Source organism: Haliotis rubra, unplaced genomic scaffold, assembly GCF_003918875.1.
Source record: "Haliotis rubra isolate DU_JTF1 unplaced genomic scaffold, ASM391887v1 Scf87, whole genome shotgun sequence".
Classification (NCBI taxonomy): Eukaryota; Metazoa; Mollusca; class Gastropoda; order Lepetellida; family Haliotidae; genus Haliotis; species Haliotis rubra.
This window is the reverse complement of record NW_025767601.1, coordinates 1,611,204-1,625,164: the sequence shown is the minus strand read 5'-3', so window position 1 is coordinate 1,625,164 and position 13,961 is coordinate 1,611,204. Positions and strand designations below refer to the sequence as shown.

The 13,961-nt window shown below is 39.0% G+C and overlaps 2 protein-coding genes across 2 annotated transcripts; one reads left to right on the top strand and one right to left on the bottom strand.

Moving 5' to 3' along the window:
• The first annotated feature begins 651 nt into the window (after positions 1-651).
• LOC124263180 lies at positions 652-3,115 on the top strand. The gene is made up of 5 exons (XM_046697753.1): positions 652-731; positions 1,075-1,276; positions 2,084-2,203; positions 2,400-2,465; positions 3,034-3,115. The coding sequence occupies exons 2-5, from the start codon at positions 1,075-1,077 to the stop codon at positions 3,036-3,038; spliced, it is 393 nt and encodes a 130-aa protein (XP_046553709.1). The 5' UTR covers positions 652-731; the 3' UTR covers positions 3,039-3,115.
• Positions 3,116-6,303: 3,188 nt separating this feature from the next.
• Positions 6,304-12,167, bottom strand: LOC124263149. Its single transcript, XM_046697711.1, has 6 exons — positions 12,078-12,167; positions 10,313-10,576; positions 8,404-8,628; positions 7,750-7,974; positions 7,200-7,268; positions 6,304-6,572 (listed from the first exon to the last, which is right to left on the bottom strand). Exons 1-6 carry the CDS (start codon positions 12,139-12,141, stop codon positions 6,388-6,390), a joined length of 1,032 nt encoding a protein of 343 aa, XP_046553667.1. The 5' UTR covers positions 12,142-12,167; the 3' UTR covers positions 6,304-6,387.
• Positions 12,168-13,961: the final 1,794 nt, after the last annotated feature.

Here is a 13,961-nt window from a genome sequence, read left to right as displayed (position 1 = left end):
GTGGAATATATACTGAGAGAAACAAATAAAGGATCACATAAAAATTCAAGTGTTCCTTTAATATTTGCCAGTTTTCATCACTAGCTTTGAATAGCGCTGTGGGAGTAAATATGAGAAACAAATAAAGGAACACTGCCATGAAGTGGCGTTCCATTAGTTTCTCTCAGTATATATCGACAGATACACAAAACTACTTATTCTTTCTATTTGACGTTTTATATTAAAATGTTTAATGCACACCTTTATTACGAAGTTTTCAAATAGCACCATGTAACACTACTTCAAAGCTGTTTGGACAATAACTTTTCAATATGTTTTATGGTCATGTGGAGGTGGTAGAAATGAACCTCTGCCACAACTCTGACTTGAAGCATATATTGTTTCATATGAACAAATATGAAATGGAAAGAATACGTAGTTTGGATTACCAGCCGATATATATTCCACTTGGTGTAGAAGGCGAAATATTCATTCCACACATTGGCCTTTCGTATATGGTTACTATTCTTTCAAATACGTTCAGGATAAATCTCAATGACACATGTCATAAAACCTGCTACCCACACTTAATAAAGATTCTAAATGAGTTGTCAGATTGTTATCCAGATAATGTCAGAAAGGTCATTGTATCCGGATTTAGCGAGTGTGACCATCAACACATCCATGTTATATATATCCAACATGTGCTAGTCTAACCATATCCTAGTCGACTGATTTCCAGAACTGCAAAGGTAAGTGCATTTTTCATATTCGTCCTCTGTTGTTGGCGTCCCATGCAATCATAGTAATTCAGGAAACTAGATATTTGCATGTACAAATATTTAACACAGGTTGTGTCAATGGAAATTCAGTTCTTGCTGTCAAAATGAGAATAGAGTGATCCACCGTTTCTGGTATCAATTTAGCCTAAATGCTTTAATCGCTAGTTGCTATGTATTATGTTTAACTGATAATGAATCGTTAGATTCATGCCCATCGTGATTGTCAAGGCGAGTAACAGTCACTGACAGAAATGAAAAAGCTGTCTGTACAAAGTGCTCACAGTTCTTTCATGTGTCAATTCTATGTATCCAGATGAAGATCGCCCTCGTCCTCCTGCTCCTGGCCGCCATGGTGGCCCTGCCCGGCTCTCATTCCTGGGGTATTCGTTTCCCGCGGCTGAGGAGTATTGGACGTGCTGTTGGAGGTGTCGTCAGACGTGTTGCTACTTCAGTTGTCAATGCCGGGAAGAAGGTTGTCTCAACTGTGAAAAAGGTTGGGGAAGCAATCAAATCTGGTAGGTGCTTGTCTGGTGGCAATGAGTTTTCTAGTGAAATTTGGATGAGATTTGAGATAACGCTAAGGGACAGAATAAGGTTTACCTCCTTTTTCGGATGGTGCCATAGTTGACATCATGTCCATCTAGCTCTCTATTATCTCTGTATAATAACGTTAGAGAAGCAATTAAATCTGGTAGGTGCTTATGTGAACATTTTATGAAATGTGAAATAGCTCTTGATTATCTTTATGTAAGATGAAGGATAGTAGCAAATAATAACAAACTATTCGGATATAAATGTCCCAAAATATTTCAGACAGCCTTAAAATGAATGTGTCGTATGTGGGTGCGAAGCAATTAAATCTGGTAGGTGCTTGTCTGGTGACAATGAGGTTTGTTATGAAAATGTAATGAGATCTGAGATAACGCCAAGGGACAGAATTAGGTTTACCTCCTTTTTCGGATGGTGCCATAGTTGACAAACAGCCAAACGATGTCCATCTAGTTCTGTATTATCTCTATGTAATAATAATAAGAATGGTATTAGCAACAGGTATCTAAATATTCGAATATAAAATACAAAAAGATCTAAAATGAATGTGTCGTATGTGGCTGTGTTTCCACCTGATGTTGGGGGTGTAATAGGGTGCAACTATTTGATAATGAAATATCGGGTGAAGTAGTTCTTCCCACACCAAAGGTATTAACGTAGACATTGTGGTGTAGGTAGCAACGTTTACTACTTCCAAAAGCATCTCAGAGACTCGCAAGTTGACTTTGAATAGTTAGGAGAATATGAAATAGAAATGTAATTTACGTGACCAGGTAAGCGAGACGTAAGCGAGTTTGACGTGGACGGCGATGGGGAAGTCAGTGACGACGAGATCATGACGGTGCTGGCAACCAGAGACGTGGAGGACCTTGTCCAGGATGGTTACATCACAGGTAAGGGAGATAACCACTCTAGTGGCGAAGGGTCACGAATGTTCTTATTGCAAGTAACACTCACATTTGGGGAGAGTTTTAAATAAATTACATCTAAGTCTTTAATCTGGAGGTGAACATCCAACATATATAACAAGCCCAATGGTTTGCCTTCCTTGGTATCAATAGCTATATGACCTTCACACTGTGTTTCCAGAAGCAGACAAGGAAGACATTAGCCTCTACCAGCGTCACGTCCGGGAAGCTGTAGAGCTCGAGCTGGGTAACACCTTAATATTGCACGATAGCTACAAAATCAGTATACACACGTTTTCTTTCAACATGAAGGAACGTAGTTCAAGTAAAAGCACATAAGTGTGTTTACACTAATTGACTTGAAACAATTCAGTGGAGGACCTTGTTTGGGTGTGGGGTTTTGGGGGTTTTCTGTGAACGCCGCACTCAGCAATACTCCAGCTGTATGGCGCCGCTCGTAAATGATCGTGTGGCTGGACCAGAAATCAGGTGATCAACATCGTAAGCAGCTATTTACGCAATGGGGATACAATGACATGTGTCAACAAAGTCAGCAAGGCAGACTACACGATCCCATTAGCCGCCTCTTACGACAAGCATGGGTTGCTGAAGACCAATTCTAAACCTGATCTTCACGGGTGACAACATGTATATGTCAATGTGTTATATCATACTTATCACAATGATCATGCACGAAGTCAACTTTTAAGGAATATGGTAGAAAGAGACTCTCAAGTATATATCTGTGATTTTATAAAAGACTATTCGTCTAATTGTCTTCTTTACACAGTATTGTCATCTATTTGCGTTTTCAGAATAGACAAGGGAACCTGAAGATGCCCAAATCATTTGTGCCTGTGTATCCAGATGATTAAACAATAAAGTCACAGGTAGCAAGAGCGTGTTTGTTATATTGGAAATACTTCTGATGTTGAAATGGCGGTTTGGTCGTCAAGTATAAGAGTTCGCTGGTTGTAGCCAGCTTAGTTTCGATTCCATTCATGACACGGGAGTCGGACAGTGGGTGACAAGGGTAGGAGAATCCAATGTGAAATAGATACGTCATTTTATACGGCCCTTTGTCAAAGGAAACGGCATTTTCTACATGTGATCAAGAAGCAATCGTTTGGCTTACATACCCCTAGAACAAAATTTCCGGTACCTCACGGCTTGAGAGATTGATCCACGAAACGTCTATGGTGCCGAGAAACCGAGACATACGATCAGGTCGAATTTGTTTGCCCTCAAGGAAGCATCTCTGATCGGCGTCTAGATGACTTGGTATCCCGTGCCCCCAAAAATCGTAATCGTCACTGTTGAATCAGTGATATTACGGATGATAAGGTAGAAATTGATATTCTAATTCTTCACTGATTTAGCACGCTGAAGTGGAGAAACTGCACAGCAACCTTTGAGATTGACTTACACAAGTCTCTAAGGTTATGAATAATAGCTTAAATGATACTTTTTAAAAACAATATGATTAAAAAAACACATTCTCCCTCTAACAGACTACCGCCGTACTGTCCAGTAATCTGGACTTGCCTCTTTATAGGATATATTAGTATACATCCATAGGCTAAGCCTTCAGTACAGCCTTGGAGTAAGGCTACTTTTGAGCGCGCCATGCTCCTCCAATGACGTGTTAGAAACCCCACAGTGAGTAGTTGCCATGAGCCGGCATAAACGACTTAAGGTAGCCAGGGACCAAAAAAGATGGTCTCTTGCGGCACGTGAGTGGTGATTTTATGTCCACTGCGCAGGCGACGATAACGGTGTACATATTAATAATCAACATAGTCAACCAAATGGTTCGGTTTATCATACCCCGATTGCAAAAATCACTGTATTGTCTGATCAAAACTCGATCAGTTACAGGCTGCTGTCCAGAGACCGGCTTTAGCAACAAGCAACCATACATGGTTTCATGTGCTTTGGTTTTCGTTTGCTTTTATGTGGAAAAGCATGTGCATGTTGTACTGACACCTGAGGGATAATCACTTCAAGGATTCAGAACACCTGTATTCCATTTCCATTAGAGAAATGGGACACCTTTGGATGTTTAACTTGTTGCATTAGTTTGAGCTGTTGATTTACAAACAACGAAGTTCCAATACCACAACAGATTCTGACAAACTCACAAACACTAAGATTTAATCAAGTTGGTAATATATACAATTGTATAAAACCGTAAGAAAAATACATGATAAAAATGAATCATTCTTAATGAATTTCACAAAATGGGAATCTATATGAATATACTATCATACATATTATGAATGTTTACAAAAAGGGAAAAATGTCCTCATGAAGAGATATGGTGTAACATAAGAGTTCATGCTGCCATTTCTCAATGAATGTTTGTGGAATCAACCTATCAAAATCCACCGGAGTGTAGAATCAACAGGAATGTTAATGAACTTTATTTTCTCTTCACTTCATTTCCTTTGTTTGCCATGTAATTCCACTATCCAAATGCATGGCTGCCTATGTTTTAACATTATTCAGTGCTGTAAATTTTATTTCAAGCCCATCATTGAAATGAGGAAGGAAATCTCTTGGATGAAGTCAGCAATGATTGTTACATCGGCCAAACCCTCATCCATGAGATGGGGTCAACTCAGATAACTGTCACACCCTATAGAACTCTGGGTATACCTTCATCTGGTGACATGTCCATAACCACTCTGAGCCAATGATTTTGAACATATTTCAAATGAGGAAGATTATTTTATCAATGGAAAAGATGTGTGTGCTGCTATTTATTTGATATGTCAACACAAATGTCTATTAACTATGATCGACCTGTTCATTACATAAATCACAGCTGTAGTCGAGGAATGAAAGAATGGGTACAAAGACAAAGCATTGTCTTGTCGTATGTCCACTGGACAAGAACTTAACATATGTTATATTTGGGATTACACTTTTTTAGTAAAGTACAGATTCTAGTACTTTTTGGGTTGAGTCCCATCTGGGATTCGCACCCACACCCAAATATAACATGTTACATTCGACCACTTTCTAAAAATGGCATTGTGTATTTCATGGACAAGAACTGTTGTTCAATAGCTGTGCTCTTCTCTGAATGACTCCTTATCCTATTTTGTCTTCACTGATTACAAGTCTGTGACCATTACATTCAAGAATGATGATTCTGACAGGTTAAGATGATGTACCAAACTTGATATGTCTAAATTAAACCTCTTAACAAAAAACAAATGTAATATACAGAGAGCCTACATATTGATCAATAAAAAAAGGCTTACCATAACCCATCACAACAGTACACGTTTAATATTTGAACATCACAGTATGTAACTCAGATTTGGTTCACAAGTAAACACAACAAGCAGGTCTGTTTCCTAATTGCCAGAAATAAAGATTGCAGTTCAATACTTGAATTCTCAGAGGGAAATATTTGATCATATAAAACAAACAAAATACCACAAACTAACCGGAACTTCTATGTTCCACGTAATCTCATCAAGGCCTGTCATTATGTCCCTGTGAGTGAGCGAGTGAGTAATGTTTTAAGCCGCATTAGGCAGTATTCCAGCTATATCACGGCAGATGACACCAGACATGGGCTTCACACATTGTACCCATGTGGGGCATCATAACAGGCTCGTTGCCATGATGACTGACTGAGTTTGGTTTTACGTCGCTTTTAGCAATATTCCAGCAACATCACGGTGGGGGACACCAGCAATGGGCTTCACACATTGTACCCATGTGGGGATTCGAACCCGGGTCTTCGGCATGACGAGCCAACGCTTTAACCACTAGGCTACCCAATACTCCCATATTATTATGAACTTCAATCGCTTGCACTACACATTACACAAATCTGAAATATCATGATATCTCTAACACTTCCAGTTTGATAACATACAAGTCTAGATGAAAGGAAATTACAAGGAAATTCAAAGACTCAGTTAATAGACAAATATTTGAATCCCCCTAGTTTTAATTTTTAAGAAATTACTCTGTAAATATTTCATCACAACATAATTTCAAAACAGACACTTCAGTGGATAATAAAAAGTATCATATTGATTTATAAGCCTCGGTGATATCAGTTATTACACATCCTTGGTAAGAGCATGTACTGGTATTTACATCAATGTTAATGGAGCCAATTTAGCTGTGATTATGAGAGATTCCCCTCAGAGTTTCACTATCACTGACAGAAGCAGGGCCAAGACGGTCAGTATGTTGACATATACACGTCCGGCACTGTTACACAGGTCCTCGTCATCACAGATGCAGAAGTTGAGAGATACTCCATAGGCATCCATAAAGCGCTTGCAGCCGCGGAACTCTTGAGCTTTTCCTCCACCAACTGATGAATCTGTATCACAAGAATGCATTTCAGACAAAATGCACCAGATAAAGTTAATTTCAAAGGCTTCTAATAATAAAGGTTTCACTTTCAATGAAGGCTCAATATATACCAATACTATTGAAATTATACAAGAAGTTATGCTTGAAGTGAGGTGGGTGTTGAGTGCTGCTTTGAACAGTGTTCTAGTTACATGACAGCATGTCAGATTGATGTGGGAGGACAGGCTGGAGTGATGCAGGTTTTATATGTCTTAATGTTACTGAGGTATTGTAACAGTAAACCTAGAACCATGAGCAGGTCAAACCATGATTTCAGCTTTCTGACCAAGGGACGCAACTCAGCCCAACAACACTGCAGCACCTCAGACAACTGCCCCAACCATGTCTCTGTATCCTATTAATGGATTGTACATTACAAATAACCAAGTTTCAGGCATTGTACCACACATCTTATTACGTCTTCGATATTTAAATATGTATTGTCACAAAATGAGTCACTGCTTCAACTAACAGAATCAGCTTATTGTCACCGGAGCAGTCATCATGAATGACAGTGAGAAAATGCAACTTGTATTGCCAAGCAAAGAAACCAATTTGACACTACAGGAGGACTATTCAACAAGTCAGGACTTACCAACAAGTGTGAGTAACAGGTTGGTGAACTGGAGCTGAGTGTAACATACTCTCTGGGCAGAGGCAAAGTCTGGAGAAGAGAATGACATGCATTAATATATTTTATTATCCTACATACAGGTTAATAAATGTATTTATAATCTTTCATAGTGAATTAGAAAGTGAATTAATACAGATTGATAATCGTGCCTGAAGAGATGGAGATCACACATGTTCAGCACATTTGGTGGGATCCCGAGGACAGGTATGCTACTGACAAACCCAGAAACAGAGCAACAGAGTTCAAACCCATGATCACAGGTTTCTGGCATCCAAGGGATGCAACTCTGCAAATGATGACTGGGCTACCCATTGTGCTTCACACAAAGAGAAGGACATGAAGAGAAACCCTTGAAATGTAAAACTAGGAAAACAAGACTGCGCTACTTGATCAACCTGATATTCTGAAGATCTAAAGCTATGATGCACATGAAGGAAAGTTAACTGGGCTGTCACTTCCCACTTTCCTCAGTAAAACTGCCAGAAAGAAATGCAATATCATGCATACTGACCATCCTTCCATGTCTTGGAGCAGACATAGCATCCTCCCTTGGTTGATGCAACCTCCCTTTCTGGGTCAAAGAACTCCAGGTCACAGCCCTGGCACTCGTAGCACTGTAGTCCTCCTTGGTCTTTGTCATAGTCATTGCCAGGACTCCCAGGCAAGTAATCTCCGGGTACCTGGCTCTGGTCACTCCAGTCCACCTGAAGCTCACTCCGACTTCCATCGTTCCAGCCTAACAATCAAACAATGTGTGCTTCTCTTTAACAAATTCTTGACACTATTGTTCAGTGATTGGTAAAATAACTTTAAAAGAAGAATTGAATGGGCTACACTGTAAGTCTTTATTATTTTCCAGTTTCATTTTACCTACATTGACATACTTATCAAGTGTTCCTACTTCTCAGACAATGGAGGGGCAGTGGGGTAGCCTAGTGGTTAAAGCGTTCGCTCATCTTGCCGAAGACCCGGGTTCGATTCCCCACATGGGCACAATGTGTGAAGTCTATTTCTGGTGTCCCCCGCCGTGATATTGCTGGAATATTGCTAAGCAGCTCGTCGGTTTCTCCAAAGAAACTGTCTGAACTAAATGTTACCACCATATACCCCTCTATCTGGTGGTCAGGGTTCCTCCAGGAATACTGTCTGAACCTAAGGTACCTACCACCATATACTCCTCCATCTGGGAGGAGATTGCCAGGGTTCCTCCAGGGATACTGTCTGAACCGAATGGAGAAGCCTGTCTTGTAGTCATTGCGTCTGTCTGACCAGAACTGGAGGGTGACGTAGTTCTGGGTAGTCTGATAAACCACCTTGGTGGGCAAATCATTTCCACAAAGACCCCACTGAGACATCCCTGGCAAGAGGCGAGCATTGTCCACACGATAGCCTAGAAAGATGAATAACAACATTAGCATGACCACTTACACCTACTCAGATAAATCACATATTTATCATGCTAATGTTCCAGTTGTAATAGATATGGAAAAAGAAATGTCCACATATTATGTCTAGAGTATTCACTTCTCACTCTCAAATATAATGAATCTGTTGATGTATTCCATGTATTGACCATGCAAGGAAATTGTGAGCAAAATTGTTACACCATAGTTGAGGCTCATCTGAAGTCATTCTTCTTGTCTTGAAGACTTAACCAATCTTGTCATCTATGTAGCTGGGTTGGCTGGGTAGGAATCCATTGTGTGAGATGGGATAAGTACTACAAATATTGAAGTTATAGTTAAAACAGACTTGCCTGCCCCATGTTAAAGAAAATAGTAAGATCAGCTAAAAAAATAGTAAGGCAGGTGCATTTGATAGTAAGGCATGTTAATGTCAAGAAATAAAGGAAAAACAAAGCTGATTAATATAGCGTTTAATAGTCATATGTGGTGCCGATCTAATTAACGTTTTTTAAAGTCTTTCTCTTTAAAATAAACTTTACCAGCACTGTAAGATGCAAAGATTATTCATTTATAATGTTTATGATGCGACTTCTGTTTTTCTTTTCTTTCTGTACTGTAAATGATTCAGTAAATAGCATGGGCATGCCTATATCTAGTATTCTACAATTTATTTGTAGAAGTCGTAAGGAATTTCAGTATGATCGTAAGGTCATAATTTAGCACCAAATTGGGTAGGGTAGGCAAGTCTGTTAAAATTTTCCAGTTTTTTTATTTTTAGTTATCTTTAAATTATGAACTTTCTACAGTTGGACAGTGGGCTGCTGATTAACCTAGTATGTAGGTATACGACAACTGTGTGATGAATCGTTCACACGTAGGCTGATCCTAAGTTAGGATTATAGGCTTGAACTTGTGATGTGTTGCTACAGACACCCCTTAGTGGTTCTTTTCACAAACTCTAAGGGACTGGGCAATCCCAAGAAATGTGATTTATCACAGTATCATTTGTCAAAGGACGAATGACATTGGACAAAGCTAAGAGACAGGAATTCATGCTTTTCCCCAATTGGTAATATGCCCCAGAATCCTAAGGCCATAATTTTAACATCAGTAGAACACTGAGGGAGGTTGATTGCTTGCATGCCGAGAATAAAAACATCATCAGGCCCAAGGATGGAAGAGACCCATGAACATCTGGGTTAGAAATGATCTTCAGTAACCTATGCTTGTCGTAAGAGGCATCTAACGGGATCGGGTGGTCAGGCTCGATGACTTGGTTGACACATGTCATCTTATCAAAATTGCGTAGATCGATGCTCATGCTGTTTATCACTGGATTGTCTGGTCCAGACTCAATTAATTACAGACTGCCGTCATATGGCTGAAATATTGCTGAGTGCGGCGTAACACTAAACTCACTCACCCAAGGAAGGAAGACAGCTGCAAACTGATGGCAGGTAGAGTCCTTCAGATAGTATCTAGATGAATCAATTCCCTATCCTCAAGCAGGAGCGGGAATAATGATCACATGTATGACTGAACAGCATAATCACCTCAACTAGTAAACAAGATGTATTAATAACTAATTCCCATCAACATCATGAATTTTTTTTAAAATAATCCTGATAAAAAATGTGTAATATTGAAACAGCATAAATATGTCCTTACTGTTGAAGATTTTCAGAAAGTCCTGGCAGCACAATCCCCCACAATGCTCTGTTGCATAGGCATGGCCATCTATGTCAATCTGCCTCAGCTCAAGCTCTATTTGGTAGTTCTTCTTGCCAATGATCGTCAGGATACAGTTGCGATCAGAGGCATAAAACTCCTGGGCTTGCGAGGAGATGATATCTTCATCTCGGTCAGTGACACGGACCTCCCGTGGGTACTGGTAGGAGCCACACTCATACTGGTCCTGAACATTGATGTTACCTGCAGCAGAGGATGTTCAAAAACAGTTTGATAGATACATGTAACAAGGTGCCACAATTAATTCACTGAGTGGAGAAAACCATGATTCCAGAAAACTGGTTTGACCTGATAATGTTTCTGGGATCATTTGCATTTATAAATGAGTTTTATCAAAGTGTATCTAAGGGCTGGGCTTTTCTTGCATATTAGACTAATAAATAAATATTATTTAAAGTATGGGTAAGCAAAATTCACTTGTCTACAGACTATCTTGAACAAAATATTTTGTCACACTCAACAATGTGCTAAAACTTACTGTCCTAACAAACCATAGACTGATCATTGAACATTCAATGGATATATACAAAAGTAAAACTATATCACTGCTGCTTGCAAAGATCTGGCCATGGAAACCAACATGTCATTGTATCATAATCATCAACACTGCACTGCTTGTCATTGTACTTGTCTCAGTACACAATGTGTGTCAACAGGCATCATCGTAGAAGTTCCCTAGTCTCAATGATTTATCTCTTCCTGTTCCATTATCATGTTTATATATAATGACACGAGGTCTGTAGTTTATTGTTGAAATCAGTCCTCTTTATCAATGCCTACATTCTTCACTTCTTTAGCTGAAATGCCTAATTTCATTAACTCTTAAATCTTGTTATTGACACTGACCTTGTTAAACATCACATGATTAAATAGCATACTGCAGCATACTGACTCATATGTTACAAACAAATCAAACCCAACATAAACACTGCTCTTACAAGTTAAATAGATGACAATATGAAAGCAGTTTTGTTGGTTGAAAGCCTAATTACTGACTGAAGTTTCATAAAATCATCATTGATAACAAAATGAGTAAACAATATCAATTTTAACTGGTTTTACTTCCATGCTTATTCCACTCTTACCACATGACTAAAGCCAAAGGTTGAATTAAAAATGTGATTTTTACTTAGAGATGGGTAATGTATTTCTTTACTAAAATTTGAATATTATTTAGGTATTGGTAATTATATATATGTTATAGGCAGATGGGTTTGTGACAATTAGTTACGTGTATTTGGGGAAGGCCATGAAATAATGTTACTAGTCATTGCTCAGCATAGTCCAGCATATAACTAGACGACTTTGCACTATACCAAGGTGTGTAGGCCTTGGCTGCAATACGAGTTTATTCATATGAACTAACTCACTCTCATACTGACCCATAAATAATAAATGACCAGTGCCTTGCTCCAAGGTGTCCAGAATGAAAAGTCAATTCACGTGAGGTTATTTTATCCGTATATCCGTATAACGTTAACCGGTCTTTTATAGTGACAACGTGTTCTTATTACCAAACCCAGTCAAAATTTCCGTTAGAAGACCTGATCATGTTTCTTATGTATTGGCTCACTGAATCATCATTTTATGTGGTACCGATATTAGTTTACTAGACGTATCTAGTACATAGGACATGTATGTGTCACTAAATATCTATATGAGTTAAAACGTAGCATGATATTACCTAGGACGACAACGAAATGACAAAACAAAACCAGGAAACAACAGAGCCTGACAGGTGCCTCCATCTTGAAAACACCTGGTGACGTCACAAGTACCTGAGCTATCTACCTGTAAAAATACTTTCGAATTTGCTGAACTTCCTACTGATATCTATGACGCGGAATTATACTCATTAAATTCAAAAAAATTAATTCTCCATGGCATACATATGAATTTCCAGCACTAGCTTTGTTTCCAAAATAATCTCACCTGTAAATTCGCTTCGATGACTAAATTTCCGTATGTATAATCCGAACACAAGGGAGATAATCGAAAAATGTATCTCCTCAACACAATTGAGAAGGCGAAAACTGTCGGCAGTCAGCGTCAATTAGCGCTGCCGTAAGCCGCGCGTGGTTAATTGCACTCTTGCCTTTTCCACAAATTTAAAAGAGTTTTCATCAAAACCAGTACTCCATAAAATATGTTTTCTCATATATTTATACTAGTATATTTCTCATATGTGTGTGATAGCAGTCGAAACGACTCCAGTCAAACACAGCATAAAAGAGTGTTTAAACGAGTGCAATATACGTAACAGGTGAAATTAGAAATGAGTTCCTCCACTCAACATATTGTTTACTGATGTACAACCAGATTATAAAGAACGCTATTATATTTCCGAACTTTGAATAACTGTCTGAACTTCCTACGGTGTCGTGCCGCAAAGTCTGAAATATTTATTTCGGATATCCAGAGAGAAGATGTATTTAATTAGGCAAACGCAAGCGCATCCGATGTGTGTCCCCGAACTGCTCAAACTTTCGTAAACTTAAGTGAGTGAGTGAGTCACTGAGTTTAGTTTTACGCCGCACTCAGCAATATTCCACCTATATGGCGGCGGTCTGTAAATAGTCGAGTCTGGACCAGATAATCAAGTGATCAACAGCATGAGCATCGATCTACGCAACTGAGATACAATGACATGTGTCAACCAAGTCAGCGAGCCTGACCACCCGATCCCGTTAGTCGCCTCTTAAGACAAGCATGGGTTACTGAAGATCATTTCTAACCCGGATCTTACGTGTTCGTAAACGTGAAGTACACTGACAATTGTCTGTTATTGTGATGAAAACCTACAACGGGTTTATATAGTGTTAATATGGGAATGATAATTTAATGTCGAATTAATGAAAATCTATATTAAGAACAGACCCGAAAATGTGTAAATAACTTTATCTATATTTTTATTTATACCCAAATTAAAGAGCGTTTCACGGTAATGCTGTTTACCTTGTAATTTGTTCATGCAGCCATAACATTGCAAATACCGCGAAGGCTACGCTCATTCAGCTGAGAAACGTCGCGCACGGCCATGAACGGTTTTCTCTAGTCTGTCGCATAGTGGCGTGTCACGCTTAGAAACAGCGTTAGAAAGACATCTAGGTAATATATAGTACTAGGGTAGGGTCTATATACCTAGATGTCTTATATATAGTACTAGGGTAGGGTCTATATACCTAGATGTCTTTCTACCGCTGTTTCTAAGCGTGACACGCCCCTGTGGTCTGTCGTACAGACCCTGAAGCAAATATATCCAAGAAAGCCCACGCAAGTCTAGAAAATGTGGCAAGTCTAGATTTCCTCAGCTTCTGAAAATGAAGAAAGTCTCAGGGCTCCTTTTCATTATATTTTATTTTTTTTACTATGAACTTTTTTCAGTAAAATATGTTCATTTCAGAGACTAGTTGTTAGTCTAGGTTTTCTCCCCAAACCCCTACATCCCATTACAACTACATCTCAGTTCCCTAGTCGGTCATACAGACCCTGAAGCAAATATATCCAAGAAATCCCACACAAGTCTAGAAAATGAAGAAAGTCTCAGGGCTCCTTTTTATTATATTTT